Source organism: Antechinus flavipes, chromosome 3 (genome assembly GCF_016432865.1).
Source record: "Antechinus flavipes isolate AdamAnt ecotype Samford, QLD, Australia chromosome 3, AdamAnt_v2, whole genome shotgun sequence".
NCBI classification, from domain to species: Eukaryota; Metazoa; Chordata; class Mammalia; order Dasyuromorphia; family Dasyuridae; genus Antechinus; species Antechinus flavipes.
In genome coordinates, this window is record NC_067400.1 from 357,280,771 (window position 1) to 357,300,999 (window position 20,229).

The 20,229-nt window shown below is 30.7% G+C and overlaps 1 protein-coding gene across 1 annotated transcript in view; it reads right to left on the reverse strand.

The window, feature by feature from the left end:
- ACTR3 (actin related protein 3) overlaps positions 1–20,229 on the reverse strand; it is a 67,650-nt gene that overhangs the window by 11,629 nt on the left and 35,792 nt on the right. The window contains exons 2-7 of the mRNA XM_051985767.1: positions 15,737–15,792; positions 11,007–11,131; positions 9,541–9,651; positions 8,311–8,406; positions 5,997–6,104; positions 1,914–2,057 (exon numbers count right to left, since the gene is read on the reverse strand). Coding sequence (XP_051841727.1) covers positions 1,914–2,057; positions 5,997–6,104; positions 8,311–8,406; positions 9,541–9,651; positions 11,007–11,131; positions 15,737–15,792 — 640 coding nt within the window. The remainder of the gene's footprint in view (positions 1–1,913; positions 2,058–5,996; positions 6,105–8,310; positions 8,407–9,540; positions 9,652–11,006; positions 11,132–15,736; positions 15,793–20,229) is intronic.

A 20,229-nucleotide genomic window follows, 5' to 3' on the forward strand; every position in this document is an offset into this window, starting at 1 on the left:
GCTGCCAGATAATTTCTTAATTACAGTTTATAAATTAAATATTTGATTTTCATACTCTACATGTATGAATGGAATATGTAAGAAAAATAGTTTTGATTTCTATTTTTCTTTATGAAACATAAAAATAATATTTGAACTAAACCAGCTTCCTATTATGAATGTCTTCCTTTTGTAAAACAAGTTAAGAATAATAATAAATGTTTACAATACAGAAAGGATGAAGTATATGCTACATGTTCAAGGAAAAAAAATCTTCAAAATTTCTCAATCCATTACAATAGGTAATAGAATAACATATATCAACACAGACCTTTGAATCCCAGTGTGAAAAAAAACTGAAAACATAAGTTAGTGGGCTAATAAATTTGTTGCAAAGGTTTTATTTTCCACTTTTTCTCAATTGAGTGGTGAAACTGAGGGAAAATAAATTTGGGGAAAGGAAAAATTATGAATAAAGCTGTGCCCCTAAGAAAAGATGAAGGAAATAAATATATTTTTTAAATGCTTTGAAATTTGTTTTTTTTTATTTTTTATTAAATAATTAAGAGAAAGCCAAAAGGAGTTACAAAAAGTAACATGCTGAATTTATTATACTTAACAAGAAAAGCAAGCTGTGAGATTTGCAGTTATAAAACTCTTCTTACATACAATCTCTGTGTACTTGTTTTAGTTGATATTTATTAAGGTAAAATTTTTTAAAATGAACACTGCTTAAGATTAATTTTTATAAAATAAAAAAAGGGGAAAGATGTAAACCAATCTCTTTAAGCTACTTGTGAACAAAAATAAAAATGAGATATTATTTTCAGTGGCTGTCTACATCTTCTTGGTATTATAAATACTAATATAAAATGTGTACTAAAAATTCAATCTAGTGAAAGATGTAAAATTATGACAATGAAGCAAAACTGCTTTAAATGGGTTCAACAAAGAATTTACTTTAAGAAAGAATGTAGAAGACATTGTTTTCCTTACAGGGAGTTTATAAACAATATGACATAGGCCAGTCACAGTAATCATAAGAAACAGCAAGCAAGACTAAAGCTTGCCTACTTATACAATATACTTCTGGCAGTTTCATGGAAATTTTATTACAATTTTCAATGCTCCCAAAATAGGCATCTGAAAAGTGAAGAAAAAGTGAAGAAAAAACCAGAAATGGTATTTATATGGCTTATATTAGAGGGAAAAACAGAAGAACTTTGTCATATGCAAGAGAAAGGGAGGAAAAAAAGAAGGGAAGGACATTCTGGTCAGGTTAGAGAATTACTCCTTAGCATTTCTGAAATAAGTGAACATAACTTAGATATGCAAACATATTAAAAATGTTCCGATAAGTTAAATAAAACATAGACATGAAGGAGACTTATGGTAAATGAAAATATTTAATTCAGAACTAGTATTTCTCTTATATTTGCCAAAATATAACCTATTTAAACTTATATAATTTCTTCAACTCTAAAATCTGTTGATGAGAACAGCATGACATCAATTAAGGAAACATGTAAGTGTTAGGGAGAATACAAGGAATTTTACTAAACAATCAGAAGTGAAACAATTTGCATTAAGGGTTAATTTTTTTACTTTTATCAAAACGAATAGATATAAACAATGTGTAATGACACTTGTATTTAAGTGTTTTCATTTCCAAGTTTTGTGAACTATGAAAAACTTCATTAAAAAGAATGTGCTCTAAAACAAATGTTTTAGTGTTGAGAAAGAATATAAAGGTGCTAGTAACTTTCAAGGACTATTTGTAAGAAATACAAGTAATCAATAATTAGTTTTAATGGGTAAATAACTTTAAAGATTAACAAACACTATTATCACATAGGGTATTTTATGCTACATATTTAATTTTCAGTTCCTAGGTACATCACACCCTTATCCCAGTCCATAAATTTCCATTTTACCTTCACTGCCTTAGCTGTTTCCAGGGATTGTTCAGGAGGAATTCCTACTTCTCGTTCTCTCAATAGCTGCTGAATAAAATATGTTATATCTCTCCCAGCAATTGGAATGTGCTTGATACAGCTGCCAATAACATACCCTTCAGCCTAGAAATAAAAAAACAAAAACCAAAAAAAGGTTAATTCAAATTTAAATAACTATTTATTAGGTAACTTTTAGATCCAGAGTCTGATGATATAAGCTGTGGGAAAACAAAAACCCAAAAACCAATTGTTTTGTTGTTCACTTAGAAAGATACAAAGACAACTAAAATATATGACATAACAACACAAAGGCATCACAAGGATGCAATATAAACTGATACATAAGGGAAAAGTTGTTTTTAATAGAAAAAAATCAGGGAAGTGGCATCAGAATAAGGCTTTAAAGGATGAATACAAGGTTTCCTATTAACAATTTAACAGCAAAGTTAATATGATTCAATTTGTAAATACTACACTTCCATTTATGTACCCTCTTAATCTGAGAAAACTTTCCTTTTAAAAAAACTGCAACATCATTTTTCATTCATTACTTCTAACAAAAGTAGTAAAACTCAAAATTAAGACAGAGCAGAAATTCAATTTTTCTAACTAGGTAATTAACTATTCTAAGTTTTTTCTTCTATTAATATGAGAATTTACAACTATATCATCTCTATCAACTAAAAAAAGGTTGAAAAGATGTCTGTTAAGGATAACTAAACTTAAGGATAGTGTACTTGTACTGTACAGTGTACTGTAAGGGGTTGCCAACCTTCAGGTATCTTTAGACAACTGCAAGGAATGCAATTCAGATAAACTTGAGGGCATTGCCATTCTGGACAACAAGACTAGTTCCCAATGGAGTGAGCAAACTTTTCACAGTACTCCATGGGTTTGCTTTCTGAAAGTAATTCAATCCTAAACTACTAGGGACTGTCACACCCATCTCATGCCCATCTCAGACATGCCACATAGTCAACAGGGGAGAGGGCTGGCAACCTCTTACATGTACTTTCTATCAAATAGGACCGTTTTTAAAGCTCTTGGATTTTATAAATGTACATACACACGTTTTAGTAAGAATCACTAATATTTTTTATTCAACCAAAAGCAAATGATTCAACTTTTTTTGGCTAACTACTGGTCCAGAATAGAAGAAACTTTGCAAAACACAAGAAAAGCAACATCACTCTCTCTTTAAGTGTGTAATGTCATACAGAATGACAAGTCAATTTCCAACTCCAAAATTTCCCAGCTTATTAAACCAACAGAAATACAATATAATGCGAACTATGAGTTGTCTCATATGATTGTTATTATTGAATTAGAATTTTAAAATGGTGTTCATAGAGGTTAATTAGGTCCAATGATTCTCATTTATAGGATGTATACTGAATTTATATGTGACTTGTAAGTGAATAGCACTGCCAACAATTTAGAATAAGTATTCTTAACTTGGAGTCCATGAATTTAAAAAAAAAAAAAATTCAGTATAATTGTTATCTTTTGCAAGTCTATATATTGAAAATCATTCCAAGAAGTATTGCATAGGCTTCACCAGACTTCTAAAGGGATCCATAATAGAAAAAGGTTAAAAACACTGCTTTCAAAAATAAGATCAAAAATGATTTGCTGATTTAAGGAAGAACCAGTAGTAACCAGAATTATTCAGAACTTTCAAGATATGCCAAATATTTTACATATATTTCATTTTATCCTCATGAAACAACCCAATGATAGAGAACATTGTTACCTTCTTTTTACAAATAAGGAAACTGAGGCTTAGAGAAGTTAGGTAATATGCCTTAAATCAAACAGCTAGCTAATAACTATCTAAGCAAAATTTGAACCCAAGTTCCCTACTTCAATATCTAATACTCTATGTGCTATGCTCCACTTCTCTTTTTGGAATATAATACTAAAAAGGCATTATCTTAGGAATAGTTATTAAAGTAACAGTATTAAAAATATAGATGAGGATAATGAAGCAATAAAATCTCAAAATTTAAATAGGAAAATAAAGCAGTAATCTCTCAATACTCAAAGGGATCTGTGATCTCTTGATTTTGGAGTTCCCTCCAAAGTGAAGATCACAACTTATTCATACTTTTGAAACACTCTTCTTTCTGTTCTCCCAAAAATTCACTACACAAGTCCAAACAACATGCTAGAGGTCTTTTTTACTTTCTCCCATTATTTTAAGGCTGCCAGTGCAGCATTCTAACTTGTCCACATGTCATGCCCTCTCCTTGCTTCAAAACCAGTTTAACTTCTCTTCCTATCATACAATCCCTTGATGAAATGTTTTATCTTGTTCTTCTTTGAAATTTCGTATTAGTTACACAATGAAGCCTGCTCACAATCACCATAAGCCTGTCTGTTGCCCTCTGTATATTATTCATCTTCTCTGTAAGCAACACCAATAAAATGTTAGTATGGAGAAAGTGGGTCTTTGCTTTCATGAATATCTTGGAGAGGATACATAATATTTTGAAATTTCCAGAAAGCAATCCAGATGATTTTTTTTTTTACTTCTTTTCAACTGTGGACACAGCTCAGTGTCCAAACTATAAAATATTCATGTAAATAAATACTGACATTGGCCTTTCCTAGAAGAATAGATAGGTTAAACTCCTTTGAGTGATATTTTCTTGAAGGTTCTGCAATATCTTGGAACTGGATGCAATCAACACATCTTTAACCAAACAAGACTATCTGGAGAACTCAGCATTCACAAAGAGCCTTTTCTCCACCCCAATTATGCACTACATTTTCTTCCATCACAGAAGCAAATATCTTTGATGAGTACATATCTGTTTTATATCTTAAGTGATGCTTATAATCAGATAAGTCACTGAACAGTAAAATCTTCTGAGGAATCTTAAGTGATCCTCATATATGAATGAAAGATATCTTGCTTAAGTTTTTACAAACAACCATAAGTCCAATGAGACCTTATATTCTCTACATCTTTTCAGTAAATTCGACTAGGCAAAAATGTGGTCCACTGTTGACAAACTAGAAAAAGTGTGTTCCGTCCTTATTAATAAACTCATTGAATATCCCCTCAATTCATGAATACATGACCCTTATAAAGATTTTATGTAGATAAGAGTAGGCACATGAGTCAATACTTATTGATGTACTTTTGGTCCTCTTTTTCAGCATCAATAATGTCCCAGATTTTTTCCTCATACTTTTATAATCTTTCTAATACTCAGATACCTTGTCTTCTGATCCTCCCACAATTGTATTTTAATGAATCATATTTAATGAAGTAATTTAAGGCATTAAAAAATATAGTTATTTAAAAGATGATTTCAATTCTATAAAAATATTAAAAATTTAAAGTTCTTATTAAGTTCAGTTATTTTCAGGAGTCACTTTAAATCCGTTTGGCATAATGAGAAATGATGTAATTTATCTTTAAGCATTAGAAACTCAATAATTCAATAAACCTTGACAGAAAAAAATGTACTTTCCTAAAAGAAATGTAATCTGCCAGTTTTTATTAAAATGTTTTACTAATCATAAAGAGTTAAATATAATCACAATTAAAGTGTTACTTCAATAAAAAAAATCATTATGAAAACTCACAGTGATGTGCTTACTATTAATTGCAAAATATCCTTTGAATTTTCAAATTGCTAAATTATGAATGGACAGCCATCAAATAGTTATAAAAATGTCTAAAAACAAAACAAATTAATTTCTTGCTGATTAAAATAAGAAATTACATAATCCAATTATAGATTTTTGCAATGTGGAGAATTGTCTACAATGTAAAGCATTCTTACAGCACGAGTAAGATATATTTTTTTAAAACACATTCCAACATTTTTATCTGAATTTATCAGTAACTAAAAAAAATTTCCAAATAACTACAGAAACTTCAGAGAGGACATTTTGGGAGTTTAATAAAGTAAATTTTCACATTCTATTTATTTCTTTCTTTTTTCTTCAAATTTTCACATTCTAAATATACCATATTGGTTTTTACTTATGCCTGATAGTCTTTTTACACTGACATTCTCTTACTCAATATTTTAAAAACATTCTTACCACAGGAATGACGTGAGTGACACCATCTCCACTGTCTATAACCGTACCAGTCAGAGTCCGCTCTCCTACCTGTCTTGATGTCCAAGATGCAGCTAAGGCAAGGACAGCCTTGACAAAAATATAAAAAAGAAAAGTCAGTGAGATATATCAAAAAGCATATTGGCTTTGTTTTCCTTTATAATGTCAAAAGCAAAATCTTCCCAAAAATGAGAAAAATCAAAACTGCCCATTTTTTTTTCTTTTCAATAAAAGAATTTAAATTCACTCAATCTTACTGATTTCTATAGTTTAAAAAAAAAAGGGAAATAATACAGTGCAAAAGAGGCTAGAATCCTTCAAAATATTTACATGGGCTATACTTAGAAAAATATGGTGATGTAACCTCCCTGAATTAAGTCATAAATTATTGTTCTAATTAATTGGTCATATCCTTATACAAAAATCATTTTTGAAAAAGAGATTTACAGTTCCATTCCAAAGGCTCTTTGAGAAAAGAAGGAATTGTTTCTTGAGAAATGATCATACATAAGAAAAATGAACAGTAAAAAGAAAAAAAAAAAAAAACCAGCAAAGTTTATCACAATGTGGAGGAAGAGAAAATTCTTCCAAGTCTCAAAATTGTAACGATGGCATAATCAATGGCCAAATTGCCCTTTTTTCCAACTCTAACAACTAACATTAAAAAGTTACTCACAATAACTTTGTGAGAAAAACACAAAAAGTAAAGTTGAATGAGCATATGCCAAATACAGAATGCTAATAAAACATTTTCTTTTTTATTCACTTGCAAAATGTTAGCTGAAAGAGATGGAACAATCTCCTCTATTCCAATCCCTGATTTTCAGTAGGACCACAAAAAAAAAATCATTACAGATTTGAATGTTTAGTACTAGTCCAAGCTTTAAAAATCTCAAAGGAAAGATTCCCTATGTTTTCACATTAAGCAGTTCCTTGTCCTTAAAGTATGCTATAAAGGAACGAACATTCTTTTCTCTATTAATTCCTTCAATTATAGTCATGGAATGTGTTTCTAAATGTTTGTCTTTTTTCATATATATATATATATATATATACATACACACACACATTTATACATTTTCAACTAGGGGAGCTAGGGAAACCTATTTCTTCTTTATATTTTAGCAGCTCAGTACTCTGTAGGAATCCAGAAATTTTTGCTGCCTCACTGACTTTCACCATAAAATGCCAGGTGATAAAATTAATAACATTTAGTTATCATTAAGAATCAAAAGGATACCAAATTAAGGACCTCAGATTATCAGGGGTAAAGTGCTCAATTTTGTGGTTAAAAAAAAAAAAAATCAAGTTAACAGGAAATAAACCTAAAAGATTACTCTTAATTTTTTAAAGAAATATATTTTCCCTTGGAACATTAACCTTTGCTATTTCTCCCTTCAATATATTTACATTTGACCAAAAAAAGGCAATGGAGTAATGGATGTGGTAGGAAAGAATAAGCATTTATTAAGCACTTACTTTGTACTAGGCACTGTGCTAAGAAATTTTACAAATAGTATCTCATTTGATCCTTGCAAAAAGCCTGTGAGGCTTGTGCTATGGTTTTCCCCATTTTACAATTCAAGAAAATAGGACACCAAAAAAAGATACAAGACTTGGCAAAGGTAACATAGCTAAAAAAGTTTTAAAGCTAGGTTTAAATCAAATTTTCCAGACAGCAAGCAAAGAATTCCAATTATAATTCCCCCTAGCTATATTGTGAGATTAAATTTCCAATGATGACTTTGGCTCCAAAAGTGTTATAAAGCCTACACAGGCAATATATAAAGGTAAAGGGAAGTTGAGCTTATCAAGTGGTACATAAGGTGGAGAGTGAAGTATCCCAGATAAAAAGACCTTCGGGAAGGCCTTTAACTCTGAGAGGGTATAACGGAGGTGGTTTTATAGAAGAACATAAATTGTACAATAAATACATGGGAAAAGAAAGCATGAATAGGTCAAGATCTGCACCAACTGGAAGTATTAGGAGGAGCTAATGGTATAAATAACACACACACACAAATTTTCTAAATAGATTAGAATAACAATCTTATGTATAATGTATAATAATTAGCAAAAACAAGAGATTTATAAAATAATGAATAGTATATTATATCCATTATAAAGAAAAAAAATACTAATAGTCACAACTTAAAATTTACTAAATATACTATGCTGAGAAATAATTTTGATGTGAAAAACATGGGGAAAATAACATTTAAAATATGAAATTTTTAAATATTCCAAATTTTTATTCTTAAGATTCAGATTTAGAGAACTATAAGCATATATTTACCTGTACAGCTATGTATAGGCCTGGTACATTAAAGGATTCAAACATAATTTCAGCTGTATATTCCCTGTTTTCTGGTGTGTTTAGTGGAGGTTCAGTCTGTTAGATAAAGAGTATTTAAAAATAAGCCAAATTCAAAAATTTTAAACAGTCCTATTAATGAAGAAATCTCTTCTAAATAAATAAATACAAACGAGTAAAAATTTATTATTTTGCATAAACCATCACTAACTGATTCAATTAACTTCTCAACTATCTGGCAAAGTTATGGAATGGAGTATTCTAATTAACCAGATATAGTGATCAACAGAAAGCTACCACAGGGAATATGCATAAATTAAAACATTCTAAATACTTAGAATTCAATTAAATATGCTTAACATAAATAATTACAAAGTTAATAGTCAATAACAGATTGATATATCACTTTGTTGGACATAAGTTACAAGGAAAATGTATCTGAAACCTTAGAAAGTTATAAGGTATGAGTTATCTACTCAGCAAATATTTATCAAGTGCCCTTTATGTTCAAGTCACTCTGCTTGACACTAAATGACATAAAGTTAATAAATAAGACATACTCACTGCTTGCAGAAAGTTAAAATCTAATACAGAAGGAATGAATGAACATATATAAAAATAGAAAATAGGTATAATAGAGATAAGAGCAACATATTATGAACATTCATAAAAGGTAAAATGTGGAAGAATTGAGAATTAAGGGAATAATAGAAGACTTAAAGGAGAAGAGTTTTTCAACTGGGTCTCAAATACTAAGTAGAATTTTAAAAGTTGAATATAAAAAAAAGAAGAAAAAGAGGTCATGAGAGAACAACTAGAATGGAAATAGTAGTAATGATGAGTAGAAATAATGCAAGAAATAGTACAGAGGTAAAAATGACAGAATTTTTACTATATGGTTATAAGAAACTTGGATGAATAGAAATCAAGTATTATTACTCTTAACGCACTAAACAAGGCTTACTTATGTAATGTAATATCATGTAATATCACCTCATAATAAAATAATTTTAAGCACTTAAATTAGACATTATTATACCATTCTTATCTTATAAGTAAAACTACCTTAACAACTTTTAGATACGTTTAATAGCCCAATAAAAACAAAATATTGCTCTGAAAATTTTAATACCAAAAAAAATGTACTTTGCAACTCAAAAAAATTTTCATAAATCTTTGCTAAAGTGTAACAAAACTGATATCTGAACTCACCAAAAGAAAATAATGATCTTCAGGTTCTGCCCGTAGGTATTTAAAGATCACTTGTTCCATAAATCTCTCCATCAAGTCCCAATCTTCAACTATACCATGACGGATTGGCCACTGTTAAACAAACAGATAAAATAAAGCCCTGTTCTCATTTTATAATAGCACCACATATTTTAAAAGAATAAAAATTCATCCAATTTAACTCTTATCCACAAGTTATAATCCACAATAATACTGTTACAAAACTGTATTTAAGTATTTTGTTAGATCATTAAACCAGTTAATAAATTATTTCTTAAAAAGTACTATGAACAATGCACTCTGGTATTAAAAAAACCATGAAAAATCATAAACCAAAAATACTTCTGCGAAACCTTTAAGTATGATCTTCAAGAAAGCAGAAATCCAATTTTTAAAAAAGAGCCATGGCAAGATTTAATATGTACAGTAGTTAATGAATATATATTTCCTAAAGAACCAAATAACTAGTAAGCTGTGGTCATGATTCACTGTATTCATAAACACATTCCTAATCATTTCAATGCATCCATCTTCCATTTCTTCTAATCCTCAACTCCTAAAACTATTTCCTGGAGTTAACACTTCACAGTTTATTTTTTTCCTAAGCATGTTTTAGTCCTACATTAATACTTTCATGTAACATGTTTGATAATTAGGTACCTTCAGGAAAACAATGCTTTTCATTTTATCAATTTTTTTTATTTTTATTGATTTTTTAATGTCTTTTAAAAAGCAATATTTTTAAAAAGATATTTTAATATTCGATTCAACTTAAAAAGTATTAAAGCATTCACTGATACTGACTCTGAATAGTTATAAATTAGTATTAAAATGGAAAAATTAAATAATCCCTGCCCTTGAAGAGTTTTCATTCTATTGGAGGATATGGGACATACACAGGGCAAATGAGTAAAAATAAAGCGACTTAAAAGAAAACAGTGTTAATAACTAAGCAAGATTGGACTAGCCTACACACAAGAGGTGGGCACCTTAGCTGAGCCTTTAAACCTTTTTTCTGCCAAGAGCCATCTTTTAATTTTTTATATCATTCATGGGCCATATAAAATTATCAATAAAGAATTCAAGCAGTGAGAAGTTGTTGTACCTAGCTTTCAGCTCATCATTGCTTGCAGTTGTCTTATAAATGATTCCAAAGGCTGTTTAAGGCCCACAGGCCAGATTTAACTACTCTGGGTTTAAGGCAACAAAAGACTTAAAGAAACGTAGATCATAGGATTATAGTTTTTGAAATAGAAGCAACTTTTGCTGCAACCTATTATAAATCCTTCATCCTACAGAGGAGGAAACTAAGTATCACAAAAGGTAAGACTTAAGCAGAAAGTGACAAGAGCCAGGATTCATGAGGATAGAAAACAAATATTTGTAGAAACACTATGGAGTTTTTAAACAAAATTTCTCATGTATCTTGACCGCCCACATAATCATACCTTTGTTGCATAAGTTGGCTTTTCTATTGCTTCATCCCCAATAAAGAAGTCTAGATCATCAACACCCTTCATCACCCTCCTTTGTGCTTGATCTCCTACTTTTGCAGACTCCTTGATAGCAATACCTTTAAAAAGGAACACAGGTACTTAAAAAAATTACAAGTTAGCAATCTTCAAACTATACTTAAATAATATTTTTCATCTATCCCATCTTGGATATAAACCAAATCTAATGTTTCATTTTATCATAAATACTGATATCTGAGACCATATATGAAATTTTAAACAGATAATGTCATGAAAAAATTTTAAATATAATGAAAAGCTAAAAATGTACACAGAATGTTCTTTGAATATTTCAATTACTATGAGATTTATTTCAATTTTAAACAATAGTATTATCACTATCTCAAAAGTCATCTAAGAGTCTGGAAAGGAAAAGATGAAAAAAAGAACTGCAGAGGAAATATAAAAATATTTTCCCCTTCAAACATTTCTTAAAAATAATTTTGCACTACAATATACAAATTGATAATTTAAACTAAAAATACTGATAGCATTTTTTAAAAAATTAAGCCATTTTTCAAAACCAACAATAATCCTCAAACTAGCAAATTAAACATATCATATCACAACTAAAACTTACTTAAATTACGAAAGTTCTGAATCTTTCAAATTAAACAGTTCTTCATTCAGAACAGTCCTTATCTGAATGTACTTAGGTTGATCTGTCATTGAACCGTGTGGTACCATCATTTTTAAAGTTATATCCTTAATAAGTAAGTCAGAGAATACTGAAAGAGAAAAATTCTATATCCAAAGTCAGCCCCTTCTAACTTTTATATAAAATTTTTACTACTAGAATTAGGAAATGTTATAAATCAGAAGAGAATAAAATGCCCATGATTCCCTATAAACTTGTCCAAAATGTTGCTCAAATTGCTAAGTATTCAGAAAACCAATTGGAAAGCAATTATCTTGAATTTATTTTAGTATATTTCTAAATTGTTTGCTGGTATATGTGTATAAAGGAATATTACAATTGCATATTCCAGGTCTAGTTTTTCTGGCAATTCAAGAAGACAGGTTAAAATGGATTCAGAGTAAAACATATTTTAAAAGTTCATCATTAGTGAACCAATAATATACTGTAAAATCTAAGTACTATATGACCTGAGGATAAAATGTTAATCCAAAAGGGCTAAATGATGATAATTACATAATTGGTAGGCTTTTGAAAGCTATATGCAAAACTGTGAAATATTAGTTAGTCTAAAAAGTTATGCTTATTCTATTATTTTGTCATTCAGACAGTGGAAGCTAAAAATTATGCATCAAAAATTAATTACTGTTTAAAAACTTAAAGTTGAGAATACTATTTAAAACTCAAAGAATTCATCATCTAGGTCATAGTACTTTCAGACCTCATACAGAAAATGATGCTCCAACTGGCATCATAAAGAAAAACATGTAACAAGGCTTAGTTTACCAATACCTTGTGGATGTATTTTGAAAAGGAGGGAAGGTGAAAAATTAGCATGGTACCAATCTTATTACCATATGAAATATAACAGCAATGCTCACTACTACTGAGATTGTGTAAGCCATTCAACTAACTACCTATATCTATACATACACACACATTTTTATCCCCACTGTTTTAAAAACAGAAAAAATTTTATAAGATACAATTATCCTATAGACCTCCCTATATTCCTTCAGCAACTCCAATGATTTATTAAGATTTGTACCATCAATTAACATGCTCTACATTATCATAAGCAATATTTCTAAGTCATAATGGTGCCTCTATGGCTCAAAATAAATTAGGCTATTCAAAAGTATTACTAACAGGCTTTCTGCTTTGAATACTTATTATGATTAAATGATGAAAATAATTATAAATACCATAAAGTGATTATAACAGTTAGTAGCCTCAGAAGTAGTCTGGTAAGAAAGATTTGAAATAAATAAATTATTATAATAATTACAAATAAATTATAAATATTTCAGGTCTTCATCAGAAAATAAATAATAATAGTCAAGTTTGGACTTTTAAAAGAAATGAACTTCTAAGAATCTATATTCCCAGAAATGGGAATGGAAAAGTCTTAAAGATTACAATCCTGAAAGGTAGAAGTATATATCCAATCCCTCGGGTGTTACTTAAGAATTAAAAAAATGGAATTCCATAGAGATTTTTGTATTACAATTTATGGCTCAAAGGAACCTCAGTTCATCTGGTCTTATCTTATTTAATAACTGAAGAAACAGAGCTCTGGAGGAAGTTAAGTGGTTTGCCAAAACTCACACAGGTAAAAGCTACTCTCTAATAGATTTCCTGTAATACATTTATAACCATTACACTAAATTCACTGGATCAAAAAATTACATTTTGGAAGAAACTTATATATGTATGTATGTATATGTGTGTGTGTGTGTGTGTGTATAAACTTTTATATATATATATATATATATATATATGTATGTATGTACATACACAGGCACACATACATACACATATATACATATACATATATATACACATATATAAATAAAAGGAACTACCTATATGTATATATAAATGCTACTACTCTCTATACATTTATGGCTCAAGACATTTAGTAACAGAAATGAAATCTATCACAAATTTAAAAGATAATATGATATATAAAAGTAAAGACAAAAGTAAAGAATCAGGGCATCCTTTATTAAAACTTAAAGACTTGTAACCACTGAAATATGGAGACAAAGTTCAAGAAAACAGCATTAGCATCAAAAACAGTAATAAATCCATTTGAAAAGACAGTTTTATTATCATTCAGTCTACAAGCACAGTGGGTGGAACATTGTGCCTCACTTCATAAGTTCAAATCTGACTTCAAATACATACTAGCTGTGTAGCCCTAGGAAAGTCACTTAACCATGCTTCCCTCAGTTTCCTCAGTAAAATGAGCTAGAGAAAGAAATAATAAACCATTTCAATATCTTTGCCAAGAAAACTTAATATGGGGTCAATGAAGAGTTGGACACAACTAAAATGACTGAACTATACAGAGATCTTTATGATAGCTATCTCTGAGGTAGCTAAGTGATGCAATGAATAGAGCAACAAGCTTAGAATCAAGAAGACTCATCTCGATAAATGACGGACAGAAGCAGCTACACCCAAAGAAAGAACACTGGGAAACGAAAGTGAACTATCTGCATTTTTGTTTTTCTTCCCGGGTTATTTATACCTTCTGAATCCAATTCTCCCTGTGCAACAAGAGAACTGTTCAGTTCTGCAAACATATATTGTATCTAGGATATACTGCAACATATCTAACATTTATAGGACTGCTTGCCATCTAGGGGAAGGGGTGGAGGGAGGAGGGGAAAAATCGGAACAGAAACGAGTGCAAGGGATAATGTTGTAAAAAAATTACCCTGGCATGGATTCTGTCAGTATAAAGTAATTATTAAATAAAAAAAAAAAGAAGAAGACTCATTTCCATGAATCTAAATCTGTTCTCAGAAACTTACTATCTATGTGATCCCATGTAAGATGCTTAACCCTGTTTGCCTCCTCTATAAAATGAGCTGGAGAAGAAAACGCAAACCACTCGAGTATCTGTGCCAAGAAAACCCCAAATGGGATCACAAAAAGTTAGACATACCTGAAAAATGATTCAACAACTACAAGCATCATTAAGCTTAAAAATCATTGTTAATATTAAATGACATTATTAAATCTGAGTCATTATTAAGATTAAATGGCAACATATTATACAATATTAAATAACAATGCTTTATCACCATAATGGTCCTGGTATGCAAACTATCAAGACTCAAAGGATGCTTGTTGCAGCACTGCTCCATAAGGTTTTATGTGAGGGTATAAGAAATCAGGAAAGCTGAAGTGCTATAAGCACAAAAGAGACAAACAAATACACTTTAGAGAGATACTAATAAACCACTTCAAATAATCAGCAAAATCTGTAGTGGTGGAAAATATACTGATAATGAAATATTATACTTCATTTGAACTAAGTGGGGCCTATAAAGAGAGCTGCAAGAATGCCAACAGATACAAGCCTTATAAACAATGGTTAAGAAACTATAAATCAAAGAAGAATCCTCCATGTGTCCATAAACGAAAAGTAATCAGTTACCCATACTCATGAAGAGCAATGTCAACAGCCCTGGAGGAAGAAATTTTTTTTTAGGGAGGTGGATTTTTTTTCCTTTTTGTTTTATTTCTTCTTTCACAACATGACTAATTTGGAAATGTTTTTACATGACTGCACATACATAACCTATATCAAATTGCTAAACTGTCTAAAGGAGGAGAGAAATGAGGAAGAGAGAAAATGTGATATTCAATTTTTTTAATGCATGTTAAAAATTGCCTTTACAATAATGTAATAGGGAAAAATATTATTTAAAATAAAAAAAAAGGAGGCAGGGAATAGAAAAGGGGAAAATATTTGGTTTAATATTTTCTAGCAACTACTAATCGCATTCTTCTTTTAAAAGAACTTTCAATTCTAAATGTAATTTAATGTTAAATGGATTATTTGAAGTATAGTCATTTCTTCAATTCAGTCTTAGAAAAACATGGCACACTTCAAATGTGGCAAACTTTATACCTATTATTTTAGTAGAATTATTTCCTAATTAGACAGAAGTTTACAGCTAGCACAAACAATATTAATTCTATTTATGTGTTCAGTTGAAGAAGTACTTACATGAAGGGATGATAAACTGTGGTTCTGTATTTCCAGCATATCCAAGTTTTGTATACCTGAAAAATAAGTAACATTCTGTTAAACCTTTCATTATTATTATTTGAAGCTAATCCACTATATTACTGAAATTTAATAATCATCTGTCCTTGGAAAAGGAAATGGATAATGATATGTATTATAATAAAGTTGTGTGAAAAGTATCATTTTTGCTTGCCAGAGTGGATTTTCATTAATCTTCCTAAATCTATAAAATGAATTTTTGACTATTATAATTTAAAAACATAATAGCTGAAGTTTAATAAGTAGAGTGTTTTAAACTATATGTCTAAGATTAGAAATGAATTGTCTTGGGGTCAATATCCACAAATCCATTCAGAAGGGTACATGTTGGGAAGAAGAAAGGCTACTCTCTCTTGTCTTTCTTCTGTATATCCAAAATCTATTAGGAAAGCAAAGCAACAGAAAAAAACCTCTGCATCCTGGGTTGGCCTATTTCTTTGTCTTCCTTCTTTATCCCAAACTTCCCCCTTTTTTTTCTTTTTAAGATGAAAGACAAAATCATCCACACCTTTATTATCCATCTTATTTCTGTACTACACAATTCTTTGGCTCTATTTGCATTACATGACCTAAGGACTCTGGAGCCTTAAAATGCACCAAAAAGCTGAACTTTCTTTTAGATCTGGTTTCCCCTGATAAGACTATAAACTCCTTGAGAGTGGATATTGTCTTTCTTTTTCTATGTATCCCCAACACTTAATACAGTGCCAGGAACTGTGTATGTGTTTGATAAATACTCATTCTAACTAAAAAAATAAAACACCTAATCCCAAAATAAATCTTTTTTTTAATTAAAATACTTTCTAAGTATCTTCCATATATATACAAAGCATAGAGATATAAGGTAACAAAAAGAAGGTCCTGCCCTCAGTGAGTTTACATTCATATTGAAGGATGTGAGAAACTTTTAGGTGAGGACAATTATCAGCAACCCTTTGCTAGAAGAAGAGGCACACTAGTAAAGCCTTAAAAGAGGAAAATTCTACAAGACAGACATGAGTAAGGATGGAACACACTGCAGGGATGAAGAAAGTCTGAACAAATTCTTAGAGGTAAGAAATAAATAACTAGCACAAATAGTTCAGTTTGGCTGAAATGTGGAATGAGTGAAGAGAAATAGAGATAGGTTAATTAGAATCACAGAAAGTATTTAAATTACAGACTAGAATTTATATTTTATTCTATAAACAATGGACAAAGTTATGGAAGTTAGTGAGCAAATGAATCACAAAGTCAAGAGCAATGGTTTAGAAAGTGTTTTGGAGTGTATGAAGGATGGATCAGAAAGAAAAGAAATTGAAAACAGAGTGGTGAAGCTATTATACTTGTGGAATGCTCTCATTCTTCCCCATTCCCCTCTTCCTCTTCTTCTTCCAGTTAAAAAATAATATTCTAGAATCCCAAGTAATTACCCTATTTCTCACCATTCTTATTTTTCTCAATGGATCTGACTAGTAATCTCTAAGCAAGTCATTTTATACTCATTCTTCTCTCTCTCTTCACATGCAACACACATCAGCATCTTCTGTTATTTTCTTCCTTAACTTCCCACATGTTCCTATTCTCCCCTCCACACCATTAATACCAACATCATCATAACTGTTCAGTCACTTTAGTCAATTCATTTGGGGTTTTCTTAGCCATGATACTGAAGTGCTTTACCATTTTTTTCTCCAGATCATTTTACAGATGAGACACAAGATTAAGTGACTTACCCAGAGTCACACAGTGGCTAAATGTTTGAGGCCAGAGTTCAACTCAGAAAAATGAATTTTTCCTCATTTTAGGCCCAAGATTCTATACACTATGCTACTTAGCTGCCATCATCATAATATCTCATCAAATCAAAATTACTTTAAAGGAACTTTTTAAAATACCTATTCCTTTCTTTTTTAATCTATCCTACATAACACTGCTACTAAACTGTACACTTCATGACTACACAGTTGTATTATATATTAATATTTTACATTTTTATTTCAATATATTCCATATATCCATATTCTCAAGTGAAACTATGAAATACCAAAACTTCCAAATTAAAGTTTCAAGTCAACTAAATAGTAATGGACAAGTACATAATGGTTTTAAATAGCTAGCAGTATATTTTTAATGAAAAACTCCAAAAAATACAAAAGACAGAAATTAAACAATAGAGCAAAGGATAACCAATGATCAGACCCTAAGCAACATGATGCCCAACACATCAGATGAATCCCCAATGGAAAGTTATCAGAGAAAGCATAGGCAAGATTCATATAGAATAAACCTTAAAAACTTTACCATAGGCAATTGTACTCGTGAGATTACAGATCAAAGGTATTTCAAAGTATTCTCACTAGCAACTATCATTGTATTCTGTACAAGGTAAAAAATTTCATAAATGCTTGTTGAAGGAATAACTGCTAAATCTTCCTAAAACACCGTAAAGGTACTAACATCTATTCAAAATCATGCAACAGCTCTTTATGGGCAAAAGGCATTAATTTAGCATTAAAAGTTATCTATAATCTGGCCCCTCTCTTTCTAACCTTATTACCTATTACTTCCCTGTATAAGACTTTTGCTTCAACTAAAACATTGTACTTATTTTCCAACATCATAATGAAATGAACTGGAAAACTTATGTTTCTTTGTTTCATTTTCTCCACTTAGAAATTAAGTACTACTCCTCCTTAAAAGGATGATAGGATCACTAAATCAAAGATTTAGTTAGAACAAAAAGAAGCCTTAGAGACTCTCTATTGTAATTTCTCACATTATGGAAGAAGAAATTAAGGTCCAAGAATTGAAGTGACTTGCTCAAGCTCACCAGCCTCAGAGGCAGGTCTGAACTGAGGCGTCTTAATTCCAATCCAGTTGGTCAATATTTTTTTAAGCATCTACCATGTAGCAAGCACTAAGCACTGGGGACACAACAAAAGACAAAAACCAGTCCCTAGTCTCAAGTTCACAATTTCATGAAGAAAAAGATATGTAACAATTATGTATAAAGCTATACATAGCATAAATTGGAAATAATAAAAAGGAAGTCACCAGAATTAATGGCTAAGAAAGGCTTCTATGAGCCTTTCAACCCACCCAATAAATTTCAGATCTCTCAAGGTATAAAAAGAAAGTTTTATTCATTTCTCATGAGAAGCAGGCATCACCGCCTCCATACAAGAAGTAGAAGTGAGGCCCTGAATATAAAGGCAGGGGCAATATATATGTTTCCTACCACAACATTAACACCCTTTCCACTGGCTTATCCTCAATGACTGAGAATGTGACCTTACATTCTAAAGCAAAAGCTACAGCAAATGGGGAAGCAACATATAAATTCAAATTTAAACAATGATATGCTTTTTACTGACTCTGAGACATGTGCTTTCAACATATGGACTAGGTAGATAAGGCTGAGTCAATCTGTTCTATACCTTCTCAAAACTGTTCTATCCACTATATCCTGGGAATTATTTGCCAGTGAGGAAAGGCAGGGGAGAATAGGAACCTGATCCCATAGCTTGGTTAATTTGTAGTTTTCCTTTTGAAGAAATATCAAATTTTTCCTATTCTGGTCAAATTTTAGCTACAACTCTAAGGAAGCCAGGGGACTAAGATGAAGGATAGCATTCCATAGTGGGGGGTATAACATATAAGAAGACTGGAAAAGTAGGAGAAAGTTATGAAGGGTTTTGAAGGTCAGACGGAATTTCATATTTGTTTCTAGAAGTGATTGGGAGTCACTGGAATTTGCTGAGTTGGTGGGGGTGACATGATCAGACATGTGCTTTAGCAAGATCACTATGGTAACTAAGCGGAGGATGGACTTAAGTGGAGAGAGACTTGTGGCAGGTAGAACAAGCAGACTATTTTTTCACAGACTATCCCAACTATATATAAGTGAGACATATCTCACACCAGGTTACTGGCAGTTTCAGAGAAGAGAAGGAGAATATGAAAAAGACATAAGTTACAAGATTATAAAAATCAAAAGATCTTGGCAACAGATTAGAGATGGGAGTGTTGAAAGAAAGTGAGGAGTAGAAGATAATCCCTAGGCTACCAGCCTGAGGACTGGGATAAATGTGGTAAACTATAATTGGGAACTCAAAAAGCAAAAAAAGGTTTTGGGTAGAAAGAAACTAAGTTCAGTTTTGCATATGCTGAGCAAGAGAAGTCTAGAGAATACCCAACTGGATATGTCTAACAGGCGATGGGAGATGTAAGATTGGAGGTAAGCAGAGTTTAGGCTAAATAAGGAATTAGAGAATCATTAGTACAGAGATTATAAGTGAATTCATGAGTTAATAAGATAACCAAAGTGAAATTATATAGAGGAGAACAAAATAGAGCCTAGGACAGAGAGATCTTTGTGAAACCTACAGTTAACAAAAGTGACCTGGATGAAGAGCTAGTAAAATATTTCAAAAGAAACAGTTAGATAAATA